At 43.4% G+C, this 14754-nt stretch overlaps 1 protein-coding gene across 1 annotated transcript in view; it reads right to left on the bottom strand.

Moving 5' to 3' along the window:
• Positions 1-14754, bottom strand: part of CNTNAP4 (contactin associated protein family member 4) — a 1902933-nt gene that overhangs the window by 23424 nt on the left and 1864755 nt on the right. The window contains exon 21 of the mRNA XM_078675664.1: positions 5353-5440. Coding sequence (XP_078531790.1) covers positions 5353-5440 — 88 coding nt within the window. The remainder of the gene's footprint in view (positions 1-5352; positions 5441-14754) is intronic.

Genomic DNA, 14754 nt, shown 5'->3' with positions numbered 1-14754 from the left:
GATAGTCTCATGGTGTATTGTATACATCGTTGTAAAAGTGGTATGTGCTAGGTCTGCAAAGTTGATAAGCATACTGTATTCCATAATCTACAATATTTTACCATTTTCAATTATACAATGGCACATTTATTTTCTATAGCTTTAAAAACTAAATCTGCTTTAAAATGGCCTTAAAATGATTTATTGAAAGACACTGCAGCATTAGGTGTCCTCAAGTACACACACTGGCTGCTCATGCGTTCACACGTGCACCGAGAGTACAAATACATGGAAATATGTCTGACAATTCTGTGAAACTTTTGAGCCTGAAGAAAGCCCGTGTATATGGCAGTAGGTATTTCAGAATAAAAATAATCCGTGAAGACAGGTCTGCAACGGATGATGGGCATACAATACCTATTGTCTCGCCTCACATGATTCCTGAAGAGAGACTACCCCCTGCCATGTTTAGAGATCTCTGCCTGCCTGGAAGGATTCGCTGGCAGAGACCCTTTTAGGAAGTGCCAACCAATATGAGGTCAAGAAGGGGCACCTAAACCAATAGTTGCTATCAACAATCTATTTCTAAAGACTCATTATAAATGGTCTCTTAATTCTGATGGGACAGGAAACAGCAGTTATAAGCCACATTATGATTTTCTCATCAGCAGGAACACCACAGATCTGTTTATTTTCACACACAGATTTATCCTACTGATAACATAAGAATTCTGTGTAAACATATGGAGAGAAAGGAAGAATTACTGGGGAATAGGTACCTCAATTACTGATTCCCTGGTAATTTCTTAGTTTTGAGTGACCATGAGGGTCTCGCTTTTAATTCCTCTAGAATAACCAGTATTCCATATTAGAAACTCGGTTACTCAATTGTCTTCTTTCATTATTGTAGAATCATTTTGCAGTCTCCGGCATAGGGCTTCTCCAGCTCTTCTCCTTGGAAAAAGTTCCTCTTGATTCCCAGAAGTGATCTAAAAGTCTGGGGTCTGGGCCCCTCTTTTTATAATCCAAAGTCCCTTGTTCTCTGTGGCAGAGAAGATCTTTGACTGCCAAAACCAGTTCTGTCCTCTCTGGTGAAGCTTCTTGGCAGGCTCTGAAGCCAGCATTGGTGTTGGCAGACCAGGCCCATTCAGATGTGACATAAATTGCCTCCCCCTACTCTGAATGCAGCAAAGGTCTATTCAGCCCAGCCATGACTCAACATGGAAAGGCAGGACACACCTCAATCCCCCAATTTGTTGCCTGAACAGAATGCACATCCCCAGTCCTTGTCACTCCAAAGCCAGACAGTCAATACACAACCGTAGCATAGGCACACTGGATGGTTAGGCAAAACAAATACCTACTTTCTAAAAGTGGTATTTTCAAACCCAAAATGTAAAAATCATCCTCACTAAAAGATTCATTTTAACATGCAGAGTTCAGGCATATCAAACTTTGTTTTCACATATTGTTCCCATGGCATGTAATGCTTATAAGATATTATAAGCAAACTCCCCATTCCATCCTATGGGGACAGATAGCCTTACAATAGTGAAAAACAAAATGGACAGTATTTCACTATCAGAACCTGCCACCCACATCAGGGCATGCCCTCCCTTTCATGTACACTGCACCCTGCCCGCAGAGGTAGCTTGGGCCAACCTCAGGGGTGACTAAAATGTAAGAAAACGGAAGGTTAGGGCCCTGCAAGTGGGTGCACTTGCCAAGTCGACATGGCAGTACAAGACTGCACACAGGCACTGCAATGGCGGGCCTGAGACATTGTTGCAAGGCTGCTTGTGTAGGTGGCACAATCAGTGCTGCAAGCCTACTAGCAGCATTTGATTTACAGGCCCTGGGCACACACAGTGCACTGTACTAGGGCCTAACTAGTAAATCAAATATGCCAACCATGGAATCACCAATCCATAACAACAATGTCCAAAAGGAGCAATTGCACTTTGGCCCTAAGCAGCAGTGGCAAAGTGACCAAAACATCTAGACCAGAAAAATGAAGTCCAACTCACAGCAAAATGACAGGTGCCAAAGGCAAAAATACAGGGGAACCCCACACCAATGATGCTAGGTCTAACATGGCCGTAATCCTTTACAGCATCTTCTATGCATAAGTCTCTTAGAGGGGCTAATTAGGGTCTTGGACAAAATAATATCCCATACAGCAATCGTTTCTGACAGTTATTTGCATAATAAACCATGGTCCCTACTCAGGTTGAAAGAAGATTGGGGTATGATGGCATAATGCAGAATCTCCTTTAGAAAAACTTTAATACTACGTAGGAGCAAATTCATTAAGGAGACAATTACTACCAACACACAAATATTACTAACTGACAGTGTTAGATATCAAGTCAAATGACTGTATAGTCAGGGAGGTTGGGAGTTTTGATCAAGGGCATGGCCCTGGTCAGATGCCCCACATTCATAGCAACGAAGATGCCAGCCTACAATGAGAACACATAAGAAGAGAACTCCTCATATAGAGAACATGTTAGAAATGCTTGAATTGCCTAAGAGTTCAAATAGACCAAGATAAGCTGAATAAGGGCACCAGGGTGCACAGGACAGCAAACATTTAGCTGCCTGTTAGAAGTAGAGTTTATGGTTGGCAGACGTATGCTCCTTATCCAAGCAGGAACCACCATTCTAGTCAGGGTAAGCTAGACACACTAAAAGATAACCTGTGCTCAGCCTTTGATAGCTTGGCACAGAGCAATCAAGCTCATCAGAAGAGGTAATGTGTAAAGTATTTGTGCAACACAAAAAACACAAAATATCACAATGAAAACTCCACAAAAAGACTTCACACAGGCTTAGAAAATTAGCTAACAATTTTATAAATTTTTCAAGACCAAAATGGTAAATCTCCAATAAGTACAAGGTGAGATATTGATTTTAGAATCAAATATTGCTAAAAATGTTCATCTGGTTGTGCTGGACCGGGAAAAAGTCAAAGTTTGGGCCGGCCAAGATGAGGCATAGCCTGGCTACAGGACCCAAGCAGGCCCCAGTAAAGGAGGTTCATTTCCTGGTCGCAACATCGAGATGTGTTGCGAGATGCATCAACACTGGTCCCACAAGTCGAGGATATGTCAATCGTCTCCATGTGCTAATTACGATGAGTCACTTCCATAGATGAAACGCGGGTCACAATGTGTTGGTATCATAGAGAGATGTGCCAGGTTTTTCCATGCATTCGAGAGATGCGTCAATCTCTCTGAGCTGGTGCAGTGGCGATGCTGTTTAGGCAAGGGCATCAGAATGCAGATGTATTTAGATGGGTGCTCATGCACACCTATTCTTCCTGAGTTTGTGGATGTCTAGAGGGAATGCACAAAGTGTGGCTGTCACCCACCTCAGATGTGTATTGGAGTCAGGATGGCAGACACATAGAGTAGTAAGTGCAGAGAATATCCACTTTCTAGAAGTGCAATTTCTAAAACACTATTGTTAAATCCAACTACACAAGTAAGGAGGAGTTATTACCATTCCAAAGATATTAAACATGAAACAACTACTCCCCTCTGACCATGAATTACCTCTTAAAAGTTTATAAGGGAATCCCCATTGCTAGCTTAAGAGAGAAGTAGGACTCACAGTAGTGAAAAATGAATTTAACTAATTGTCACTAATAGTGCATGCAAAACTTAACATGTCCTACCTTCTACGGAAACATCACTCTGCACTTAGGGCTACTTAGGACCTACCTTAAGAGTGATTTATGTTTAGTAAACGGGGAGTTTAAGGCTTGGCAAGTAGTTTTCAATGCCAGGTCAAAGTGGCTGTGAACTGCATACAGGCACTACAATGGCAGGCTGACACTGGTATGAACGGCTACTGGTGTGGGAGGCACAATCAGTGATGCAAGCCCACTAGTAGCATTTCATTTACAATCCCTGGGTATATAGCATACCACTTTAAAAAGGGTAAATGTAAATTAGATATGGCAATCAGATATCCACCAATTACACACATGTTTAGGGAGGAAACACATGAACTTTAGCACTGGTCTGTCAGCAGTGGTACAGTGTGCAGAGTCTTATGGCCAACAAAAGATTCCACAAAATGTGGAGGTGAAAAGCAAACTTTTGGAGGAAGACCACCCTAAGGATGACAGGTCTAACACTGCTGAATCTGCTTGGATCCATGCCAGCTCGTTCTGCTTCCGCCTGAAATTAATTGTATTCCAATGTTTATGGTTGCGGGTCAAATACTCACTAATGATGGTTTCCATACTGTGCACTGTCTTTTCATACATTTAGTCACTTCTTTCTTAGTACCAGCAAAAGCAGGATCAGAAGAAAGCACTGGCATCCCAGTCACAAGTGCTTACTAGGAAGATAATGCAAGGGTGCATCAGACAGGAACACGTGTTTATTTGTCTGGGTGGTGGGGCATTGCAAGATAAAATGATAGCGGTGACCTCTGCTAAGAGTTACCACCCTCCCCCCCCCACATGCCCACACACACACACACACCTGTGTCCTTTCCAAAACACTGTGGTACAGTAGATTTCAGCAAAAGTCTGGGACTTAGCTGTTTATGAAACAATGTTCAGACACATATGAGCAATTTTGTCTCAAATAAATCTGCGCTGGTATGCATTTTACTGTGCCGAATACATTTTCTGTCTTGAGATATGATTTTTTTTCATGTGCAGTAACGGCTGCTCCATAATTTTTTTATTATTTCTATACCCAACCAGCTGCGCTATACAACATTTAAGTAGGATGGCAAAGGTATTAAAAACAAAAAATGAATGTGTGCCTAATAATATATTACATGACAGCATTATCTGTTAATAAAAGCTTCTCCCTTTTGTGCAACAAAACTTAAGAAACACCACCTTACTGGTTAGCAAACAGCTGCCATGTGTTTGGTGTTTTAAAAAAAAAAAATATCAGGCAGCTATGTGAAAGCTAAAATAAATGAATACATAATCTAAAATTGGCAGTAGCAAAGTAGTCTCGTTGTTTCCAATGTAAATTGATACATTTTATTTATCTCTCTCCTCGTGAAGCATCTAGTGGGGTACTTCAATGAAGAACGGCAAATAATCTCTACAGATGTATCAAGTTATCTTTTCAGAGCGTGCGAAAAACATAATGTTCCTGGCTGTCTGATTGGGAACTGGTAGATATAAGTGTGAAATTATTTTTAATGGAATCCACTTGCTCATTTTGCAGGAAGCACTTAGCTGAGATTGTGTGTGCACTTTGACAAGAGTGCGCTGTCTGCCTTGATTGTCTGCCTTTAATTAACACTGGCATAAGGCTTTTCTGCTCCATGAGCTCAACACTTTCTCGGGGATGTGACAGCTGCGATCAATTTGGAAAAAAGGGTTTTTGTACCTACCTAATATCTTTCCAAGCACAAAGGATTTGATTGCGCTGAACTCTGTACCAGAAGTTAGAATGAATCTTACAACTGCATATTGGTTAACCTACAAAACGTTCAGCAAAACATGAACATATACAAATAAAAAGGGAATGGAATGAAGACAGGAAAGATGCAAAAAGAGAAAAAGAAGACAGGTTAGTTTGAAAGCAAAGGACTGTTAATTCAAGAGAGAAAGCATTAGCAATTACAGAGAAGCTTACAGAACATTTTGGAGCTTGACAAAAATCCTGATGCACCTGAACAGTCGTAAACGATTTCAAACACCTTTCCTTCCTTCAACTACTACTGAATTTTAAATAGAATATCCAATGAAGTGAAGCTATAAATACTATTTTTCTAAAGAAAATAGCTCTTATTTTTCTGACTAATACATGTTTCACATATCGTATCCCACCATTGCTGTGGAGACCCGAGACTCAAATGACACCACCTGCATTAATTTTACTTTTAAATGCTAATGGCTTTTTATAATTGCTACCGTTTTTAAAACACTTCTTTTGAGACATGCTGAATGTTCATAAATTCACAAGGATTTTACCCTTGGGATATAATGAATATCATTGTCTGTAATAAAATTGGTGCTTTTAAGAACTGGTTCCGTATGCCAATCAGAACGGCTTACTGTTAGTATCGCAGTGATTAATCTGTCTCGGAATGATGGTGAGGCCAGAGTACCCTGTATCTCCTGACATGACAGAGTGTCACAACAAAGGCCACCATTAGAACATATCCTCCTACAGTACACGATCTTGAAAATTCCCATTCTACAGTCCTTCAGAGACTTCAGAGACTTCTTAAGCTGGCAGATCTTTTCTTCACAACTAGAGGCTGGACCTCACAATTATGTAGCATTTCGTCTGAGCGCCCAAACGCTGGACTTCCAGTAGAGTCAATTCCAGCGATTACACAGACCCAGTTTCTCTTCATCCCTGGCTACTAAGGCAAACAAAGAGATTGATAAAATAGTACAATACAACCATTGTCGACTCTACAACATCTTTGGAGTCATCCTATACAAGCACTTAAATGTGAAGGTGCACACTGAGAGTCCTATTTATGAATGCATTACATTGCCCTTGCGCCACGCAGGGGGGGCGAAAGGGAGACGCAGCACTTAGGTAGAATTTGATCAATCTGAAGCAACGCAGCCCACATTGCTGTGTTGCATTTCTCTGCCCCAAGGAGGTGTTCCCTGGGTTGAGTGTGGGTGTTCCCACACATTCACCCATGGATTTTGGCGCATTCCCAGATTTAAAAACACTGGTAATCCTGGGAATGCTTCAAAATGCTATGCCTCCCAGCAAAGAGAAATATCTTTATTCTCCTAGTTGTTTCCTCTTTCTAAGTTTGCTGTATTCGGCAGCACACCTAAAAGGAGGAAAATGCCTCTGAGGGTGGTTTTTGTGCTGGAAGGTGCTCCTTCCAGCACCAAAACAATCCTGCAAACAATGCAGGCAGCCTTGCACCACGATGCAAGGGAGCTTACGTTGGTGCTAGGCAGCCAAAAGGTCGCCAGCACAAGTAAACAACAGGAATGCCAACAGGAATGCAGAGTATAATGTTAAATACGGCACATTATTACCTTTTCACACAGCGCAGCAAGGCGGCTTGCTGTGCTGAGTGAAAGTTTGCTAAATAGGCCCCTTTTTTCCTAGCACAGTGAGCACAATCACAAATCAGACTCCTGAGAAGCATAAAGCAGTTCATCCCAGAAGCCAACTACATGCACACAGTTTAGGACCTAGACCGTGCTTGAATAGTTTAGTGCAACACCCTACTAGTAGTGATCCCTAAACAACACCTAGCTTTCTTCCAGGCACTCTACACCTGGCCACTTCAATGGTCAAGGTATTTAGGAAAATGGCCACTCTGAACACTCTGAAATGACTGCCCATTGAAACAAGGAATATAATCAAACTAGGATGCTTCACCCACAGAGTTTTGCAGCAGGTCAAACCAAAATACCTTGCGAGGGAACAATATATCGCATCTTGAAGGCCATCTTGGAAGCTAGTTAATTCGTTTTCTGGCCTGCTCAAATAATAGGTCCACACTTTTCCTTACTGGGAATCAAGCACCCCATTGTAGGGCTTGACTCTCTCAGGGTAGCGAAGCAGAGGAATCCAATGCCTACTTAACGGTAGGTAATTGCAAACACAACAGTGATGGACAGAATGTGGATCAATGTCACACATTCACCCCAGTCCAAAGATCTGGGCCCAAATCCATCGTTTTTCCACTCCACACCACCCTGGGTTAGACAATGGCGATATGCAAATCAGCGCTGACCCTGTGCCCCATGGGAACAGTCCAGTCCGTACTACAAAAGCCATGTCCTTCCCAGAACGGAAACAAGCATCCGAGGACCGGCCCGGTTTCGAGGTAACACCTCTCATCAGCCCGGCTAGCTTGATTCCAGTGGTGTGGAGTGCCTGGGACTCACGTCTGAGCATCCCCAGTACACTTAGAGCGGTAATTGCAAATACAACAGTGATGGACAGAATGTGGATCAATGTCACACATTCACCCCAGTCCAAAGATCTGGGCCCAAATCCATCGTTTTTCCACTCCACACCACCCTGGGTTAGACAATGGCGATATGCAAATCAGCGCTGACCCTGTGCCCCATGGGAACAGTCCAGTCCGAACTACAAAAGCCATGTCCTTCCCAGAACGGAAACAAGCATCCGAGGACCGGCCCGGTTTCGAGGTAACACCTCTCATCAGCCCGGCTAGCTTGATTCCAGTGGTGTGGAGTGCCTGGGACTCACGTCTGAGCATCCTCAGTACACTTAGAGCGGTAATTGCAAACACAACAGTGATGGACAGAATGTGGATCAATGTCACACATTCACCCCAGTCCAAAGATCTGGGCACAAATCCATCGTTTTTCCACTCCACACCACCCTGGGTTAGACAATGGCGATATGCAAATCAGCGCTGACCCTGTGCCCCATGGGAACAGTCCAGTCCGAACTACAAAAGCCATGTCCTTCCCAGAACGGAAACAAGCATCCGAGGACCGGCCCGGTTTCGAGGTAACACCTCTCATCAGTCCGGCTAGCTTGATTCCAGTGGTATGGAGTGCCTGGGACTCACGTCTGAGCATCCCCAGTACACTTAGATCGGTAATTGCAAACACAACAGTGATGGACAGAATGTGGATCAATGTCACACATGGAGTGGAAAAACGATGGATTTGGGCCCAGATCTTTGGACTGGGGTGAATGTGTGACATTGATCCACATTCTGTCCATCACTGTTGTGTTTGCAATTACCGCTCTAAGTGTACTGGGGATGCTCAGACGTGAGTCCCAGGCACTCCACACCACTGGAGTCAAGCTAGCCGGGCTGATGAGAGGTGTTACCTCGAAACCGGGCCGGTCCTCGGATGCTTGTTTCCGTTCTGGGAAGGACATGGCTTTTGTAGTTCGGACTGGACTGTTCCCATGGGGCACAGGGTCAGTGCTGATTTGCATATCGCCATTGTCTAACCCAGGGTGGTGTGGAGTGGAAAAAAGATGGATTTGGGCCCAGATCTTTGGACTGGGGTGAATGTGTGACATTGATCCACATTCTGTCCATCACTGTTGTGTTTGCAATTACCGCTCTAAGTGTACTGGGGATGCTCAGACGTGAGTCCCAGGCACTCCACACCACTGGAGTCAAGCTAGCCGGGCTGATGAGAGGTGTTACCTCGAAACCGGGCCGGTCCTCGGATGCTTGTTTCTGTTCTGGGAAGGACATGGCTTTTGTAGTTCGGACTGGACTGTTCCCATGGGGCACAGGGTCAGTGCTGATTTGCATATCGCCATTGTCTAACCCAGGGTGGTGTGGAGTGGAAAAACAATGGATTTGGGCCCAGATCTTTGGACTGGGGTGAATGTGTGACATTGATCCACATTCTGTCCATCACTGTTGTGTTTGCAATTACCGCTCTAAGTGTACTGGGGATGCTCAGACGTGAGTCCCAGGCACTCCACACCACTGGAGTCAAGCTAGCCGGGCTGATGAGAGGTGTTACCTCGAAACCGGGCCGGTCCTCGGATGCTTGTTTCCGTTCTGGGAAGGACATGGCTTTTGTAGTTCGGACTGGACTGTTCCCATGGGGCACAGGGTCAGTGCTGATTTGCATATCGCCATTGTCTAACCCAGGGTGGTGTGGAGTGGAAAAACGATGGATTTGGGCCCAGATCTTTGAACTGGGGTGAATGTGTGACATTGATCCACATTCTGTCCATCACTGTTGTGTTTGTACTTAGGGTAGGTGGCATGGACTAGTAATCACCACTCATTAGCATGCAATAACACGCAATAAATTAATGTCCAGTCACTGCTTTTTCTTTAGAAAAAGGAGAAGTACATTTATTACACACACTCTACTAAATACAATACAGTAATTTGCAAACATATACATTGCTAGGGGGAAAACACCCCAAATGACATTACATAATCATCTTTGAACCCCACTAAAGGGGTCATACGAACATGTCAAACATGTATGGTCAAATACATGCTCGGTCAAAGGGTCAAGATCTAACTAACCAAATATTAAAGAAGACCTTTTTATATGTAAATCAAATCATCAATGATAATAACCATGTGTAAATGTACTTATTACTGTTAATAAAACATATGTATAGGCTGTGGGCTTTTAGGTTTAAACCTATATTAACAGATAAAACCCCACTGAAAGAAAAATAGCCCTCACCAGTGAAAACATTTAACCACTGAAAAAACACCTGCACAACCACAAACTAAATGCCATTCAAAGAAAGGAAAAAGAGAGTGAAACAGTCAATTGTTTTCTTCCTGAAGTGGCCAATACAATGTAACTTTGTTATACTAGTTAGCAGTAAGAAAGACTGGGCTAACATTATTCTGCTTGAGTTTTGTTGTTTAGGGATGCCACTAAAATATTGTTTGTTCTTACTTTTGCTTTTTTCAGTTTTGTGGTCTTTGGTCTAAATATGCAGTGTTTAGAAGCATGTTTTATGTCTTGTTTAATTATATTATAAACTGAAGAGAATCAGGAAATATCCAAATCATATTTGATATTTTGGCTGTGATTGATTCTTTCACTGATCTGTAAAATGGCTGGTTTCATAAGAATCTTTTCCTAATATGTGTCATCACATTTACCCACAGAGAACGGGTAAAACCCCTTAATACAGCAGCCCACAGTTTCTAGTGGGTCAGTTTGATAGTAGGTGAATTGCCATCACCTCAGGCTTTAAACATTCAATGCAAGGTATAGTGACAAGTATATGTATAAAGAGCGCTATCACCAAGCATCTGTGATAGTGGTGAAAACATAACACCAGACGTACAGAAAACATGGAATGCAGTGTCACTTGGAATGCTCTGCAAAAAAGGTTCAACAAATATTGGAGTGATATGGTTTGTATTTGCAGTAATTCAGCTACGTATATGAAAAAGGTGTGTGATGACCTGTCAAAATTGTTACCTGACCTGAAGTGATTCCCTGTAGGGTATCCTTGCCACTTTTTAGATGGTATGGTAAAAGCATCTTTACAATCTTCAGAGTTAACGAGGGATGTTATTGACTATTTAGTTCATTCTGATGCACTGTTTTCTAATGCACAGGAACTAAAATGCTAATATTTATCATTTTGTGCTATGTGTGGCATCAAAGAAAGAGTCATCCCAACTGTGTCCCTTAGCTGATGGTTCTCAGTCCAAGGGGCTATGAATGCTATATTATCCATGTGGCAACCATTTACAGAATTTGTGCTGAGTGATGATGCCAAAGGCAAGAAATGTGAGGTTCTTTGGTCGCATATTGATAGTGATGTGAAAAAAGTACACTCTACTGCATTATTAGATTTTTACAGGAAAACATAACTGCTGTAGCGGACATAATAAAAAAACTAGAGTGTGAAAAAACCCTTGTATGCCAAGTGTTCAGCATAATTGGTGTAGATGTGAAACATCTCCTTGAAAGTAGGCTGGCCAATACCTTTAATGGCTTTGGCACTGCAACATGTTCCATGTTAGAGTGCTTGCCACTTGGTAAGCAAAGCAATGTTGAAGAGCAATTCAGGAATGTTTATTTTACAATGTACGAGAAAGGGCTTGCAATGATGCATAGAAATGTTCCTTCACCACCAATGGCATTTGAAGTCAATGAAACCTCACTGTGGTACTCTGTACAAGTTCTAGATCCCTTCAGTAAAGGGGAATTTCCTATGTAGTTTCAAAAGTGCTGTTTCCTTATTGACCACTTCAATTCCTCTGCGGGAATAGGCGCCCAGCTCAATGCAAATGTTGCAAAACCTTTCATGAGAATCGCAATGTTCAAATGCACCAGTATTGGCATGGAAAGCTAAGTCAGTGACCGGTGTTAAACTCTGCAGGAATAAGCGCCCAGCTCAATGCAAATGTTGCAGAACCTGCCCTGAGAATCGCAATCTTCAAGTGCACTAGTATTGGCATGGAAAGGTAAGACAATGGCCGGAGTTAATAAATTGTGTACTGGCTGTTTTAGCATTGCCCGTCTCAAGTGCCAATGTTGAGAGGGCCTTTTTGCAGAAGTTTACATGGGAAGGAAAGAGCGAGCGCACATGACCAAAGACTCACTGAAGAGGTATTGTACGGTGTACTACAATAGGTTTAATTTGCAAAAATCTATTTAGACCTCATACACACTATACCTCCACTGTCTATATACCATGTTCTATCAGTACAGAAAGCAAGCAATCATTAAAGCAAAATGTTTCATGAACACCGGAAAAACACTTTTTCTGTTGTTTTTAGTGGCGCATAAATATGTAACCACTGATAACAACTGTTTTTTAAGGTATTGAAATCACTTGAAAACACTGTAAACCCCCCACCAGAATTTACCAAAAATAGAAACTGAAAACAGGAAAGCCTACATATGTACTACAATCAATCATCAATGTTAACATTATTATTTCAATAAAGCATTTACATTTGCAAAACCTGTGTCTGTGAATGTTTTGTGATCTTTTAAACCCTGGAAGTGCAATCCTGCAAACAGCCCCTAGAAAATATTCCATTTTTATTACAAACTCCTACAACAAGAGACTTAGCTCCTAGAGGACACTTCAACATATGCCCTATCTTACTACAACGTTAGGCCATCACAAATCCAACCATAAAGTCAGCCCCTAGAGGACACAACACTTCCATCTAAAGAACAGAAGCTCCAGCCATAGGACTGCTTTATACCATTCAGCAAAATCCTAGCTTGGTCTTTCTATTGGTGACCCTGCAACCTTGGGGTCAGCCCTATTAGAAAAAATGTGTAAGGGGTGCTGCTAAACTCCTGCAGCCCCCTCCATGCTCCCTTTAGTACGAGTGTGGGGCCCCTACCATCCTGGGGCCACCGCAAGGGAAGGAATATGTGAAAAAGACAAAGCACCACAGGGCATTATGGGGCGCTCAGCTGAAGAAGTGAATATTTAGTAAGGAGCTCTCCTGCTGTGCTGGGGAGAGTCACTGCTTCGTTTATGCCCTGCAGTCTCGCCCGCACAGCTTCTCCTTTTGTTTGCTTGTCATTTTTTAGGGGTGCCCAGTCCCACCTGGACACCCCACATGCTCCCAACATTAGAGACATTCCAGGAGTCCACCCTTCGCTGCCCGTCTGCTCCTGCATGGCGATCTCTCTCCCTTGCTGCCATGGGAGTTGTCAGCTCTGTTCTCACCTGCCCACTCTATGCGAGCAGGGAGATTGCGATGCAGTGGACACCTCCCTCCCCCAGACATGGGCACGGTGAGTGGGGGCAGGGCCATCGCTATGTGGGAGGAGTGATGGCACACTCCCAGTACTGTTGCAGTGTCCTGGGGGGAAAAGTATAGACAAGGAGGCTCCATGCATGCCTCCTTGCAAGTGCAAATAAATAAAGAAATCCTGTACTGACTTCTGGGCCCTGGGTAGATTAAGAAACAGTGGCAGAGTCCCATGTTCTCTGTTGCCGAATACGTAAAAGATTGACAAACTTTAAAATGTCATTACTGAGGCCCCATTGGGCCAATTCTGATGACCTTGGGCTAATTTTAGTCCTGGTGGGCTATCCACCAGGGGCTGCTGTAGAAGACCTTCTCACCTCCAAAGCAGGGCAGCCCTAAGGGAGCTGGTTCTGCTGGTTCCCTGCAACAGCCTTCCTCCTGGTCTTGGTTTCTGGGTGCAGAAGTCAATGGCCTTCCCCTAACTGGTCCTCAGGGGTTTCAAGGGAATTGCCTCACTGGCCCTTGGGAAACCGACTGGTCCTGGGGCAAACTGGGCAGAGTCCTTGGTTTGTTCTGGGCATCAGGAGGTTCTTCCTTCCAGTTCTCCTTGGCGTCCCCATGGTCCTGCAGTGAATCAAAGAGAGAACACCAGGCAAGAGAGAGTCTCCCCTTTGTGCATGAGGTTTTAAAGGGGAGTGGAAGGTTCCAGAAGTCTGGTATTCCTGGCCAATCCTGGGGTGCCACGTCACCTCTCCACACTTGTCCTGTCCAACACGCACAGCATGCTGGGACAATTCAAAATGGTGTTATCCAAGAGTCACTAGTCACATGTCCTCATTCGGGGACCTCAGCTCCGCCCCTTGCTGACATCACTGCCAGGGCCTTACTCACTAGATTTTTAAAGGGGAGCCCCACTTTGTGTTGGCTCCAGAGGTTTGGGCTCCCTCCTTTGTTCAGGGGGTTTGGTCAGCCACATCACTGGTATAGCGTGCTGACTGATTGATGCTTATGATTTTACCCCACCCCCTTTCCTCCTCAGCAGCTGAGTGAAGCACTGTTAATTGCTCCCTTTGTGTGGAGAGGCCTTTGTTCTTGCTGCTGGAGAGAAATGAAAATTAACCAAGCATAGCAGGGTGACAAAAGGCCTGGGCTCTGATCCTGAATTGAGCCAGAGAAATATGACAATTTTGATTGACCCATAGATTTCACTGATATCTTTTTGGAACTTGCAGAATTGATTTTCCAGGACAAGTTACACTCCAATTCGATACGTCATTGGTCTTTGTAGACCAAGGGGAAGCGAAACTCAACTCAAATGTATTTTTCTCCCTATGTGTATAATAAAGTGTTACTACAGATAAAACCAGCAAATCACACTGCCTTTCCCTATTTTGTACACTAACATTATAAGGCCTACCCCAGGTCAAAATCTTATCCTGCAGAGTCTCCACTGCAGTTATTGAGCTGCACATAATGGTATTCTTGCATGCACAGCCCACACAGCCAAATCCAGGGAATATGAAAGAGTGATGAAACCACTTACAGGAAAAAAAATTGTGTAACTAAAGCCTCTTACAAGGGGTAACTATAGTACTGCAGTCTAAAGCAATGTATTTGAAATAAGCCTATTTTCAATTATTG

Source organism: Lissotriton helveticus, chromosome 2_1 (assembly GCF_964261635.1).
Source record: "Lissotriton helveticus chromosome 2_1, aLisHel1.1, whole genome shotgun sequence".
Lineage (NCBI taxonomy): Eukaryota > Metazoa > Chordata > Amphibia > Caudata > Salamandridae > Lissotriton > Lissotriton helveticus.
The sequence above is the reverse complement of the archived record's forward strand: the minus strand, read 5'-3'. Positions and strand labels throughout refer to the sequence as shown.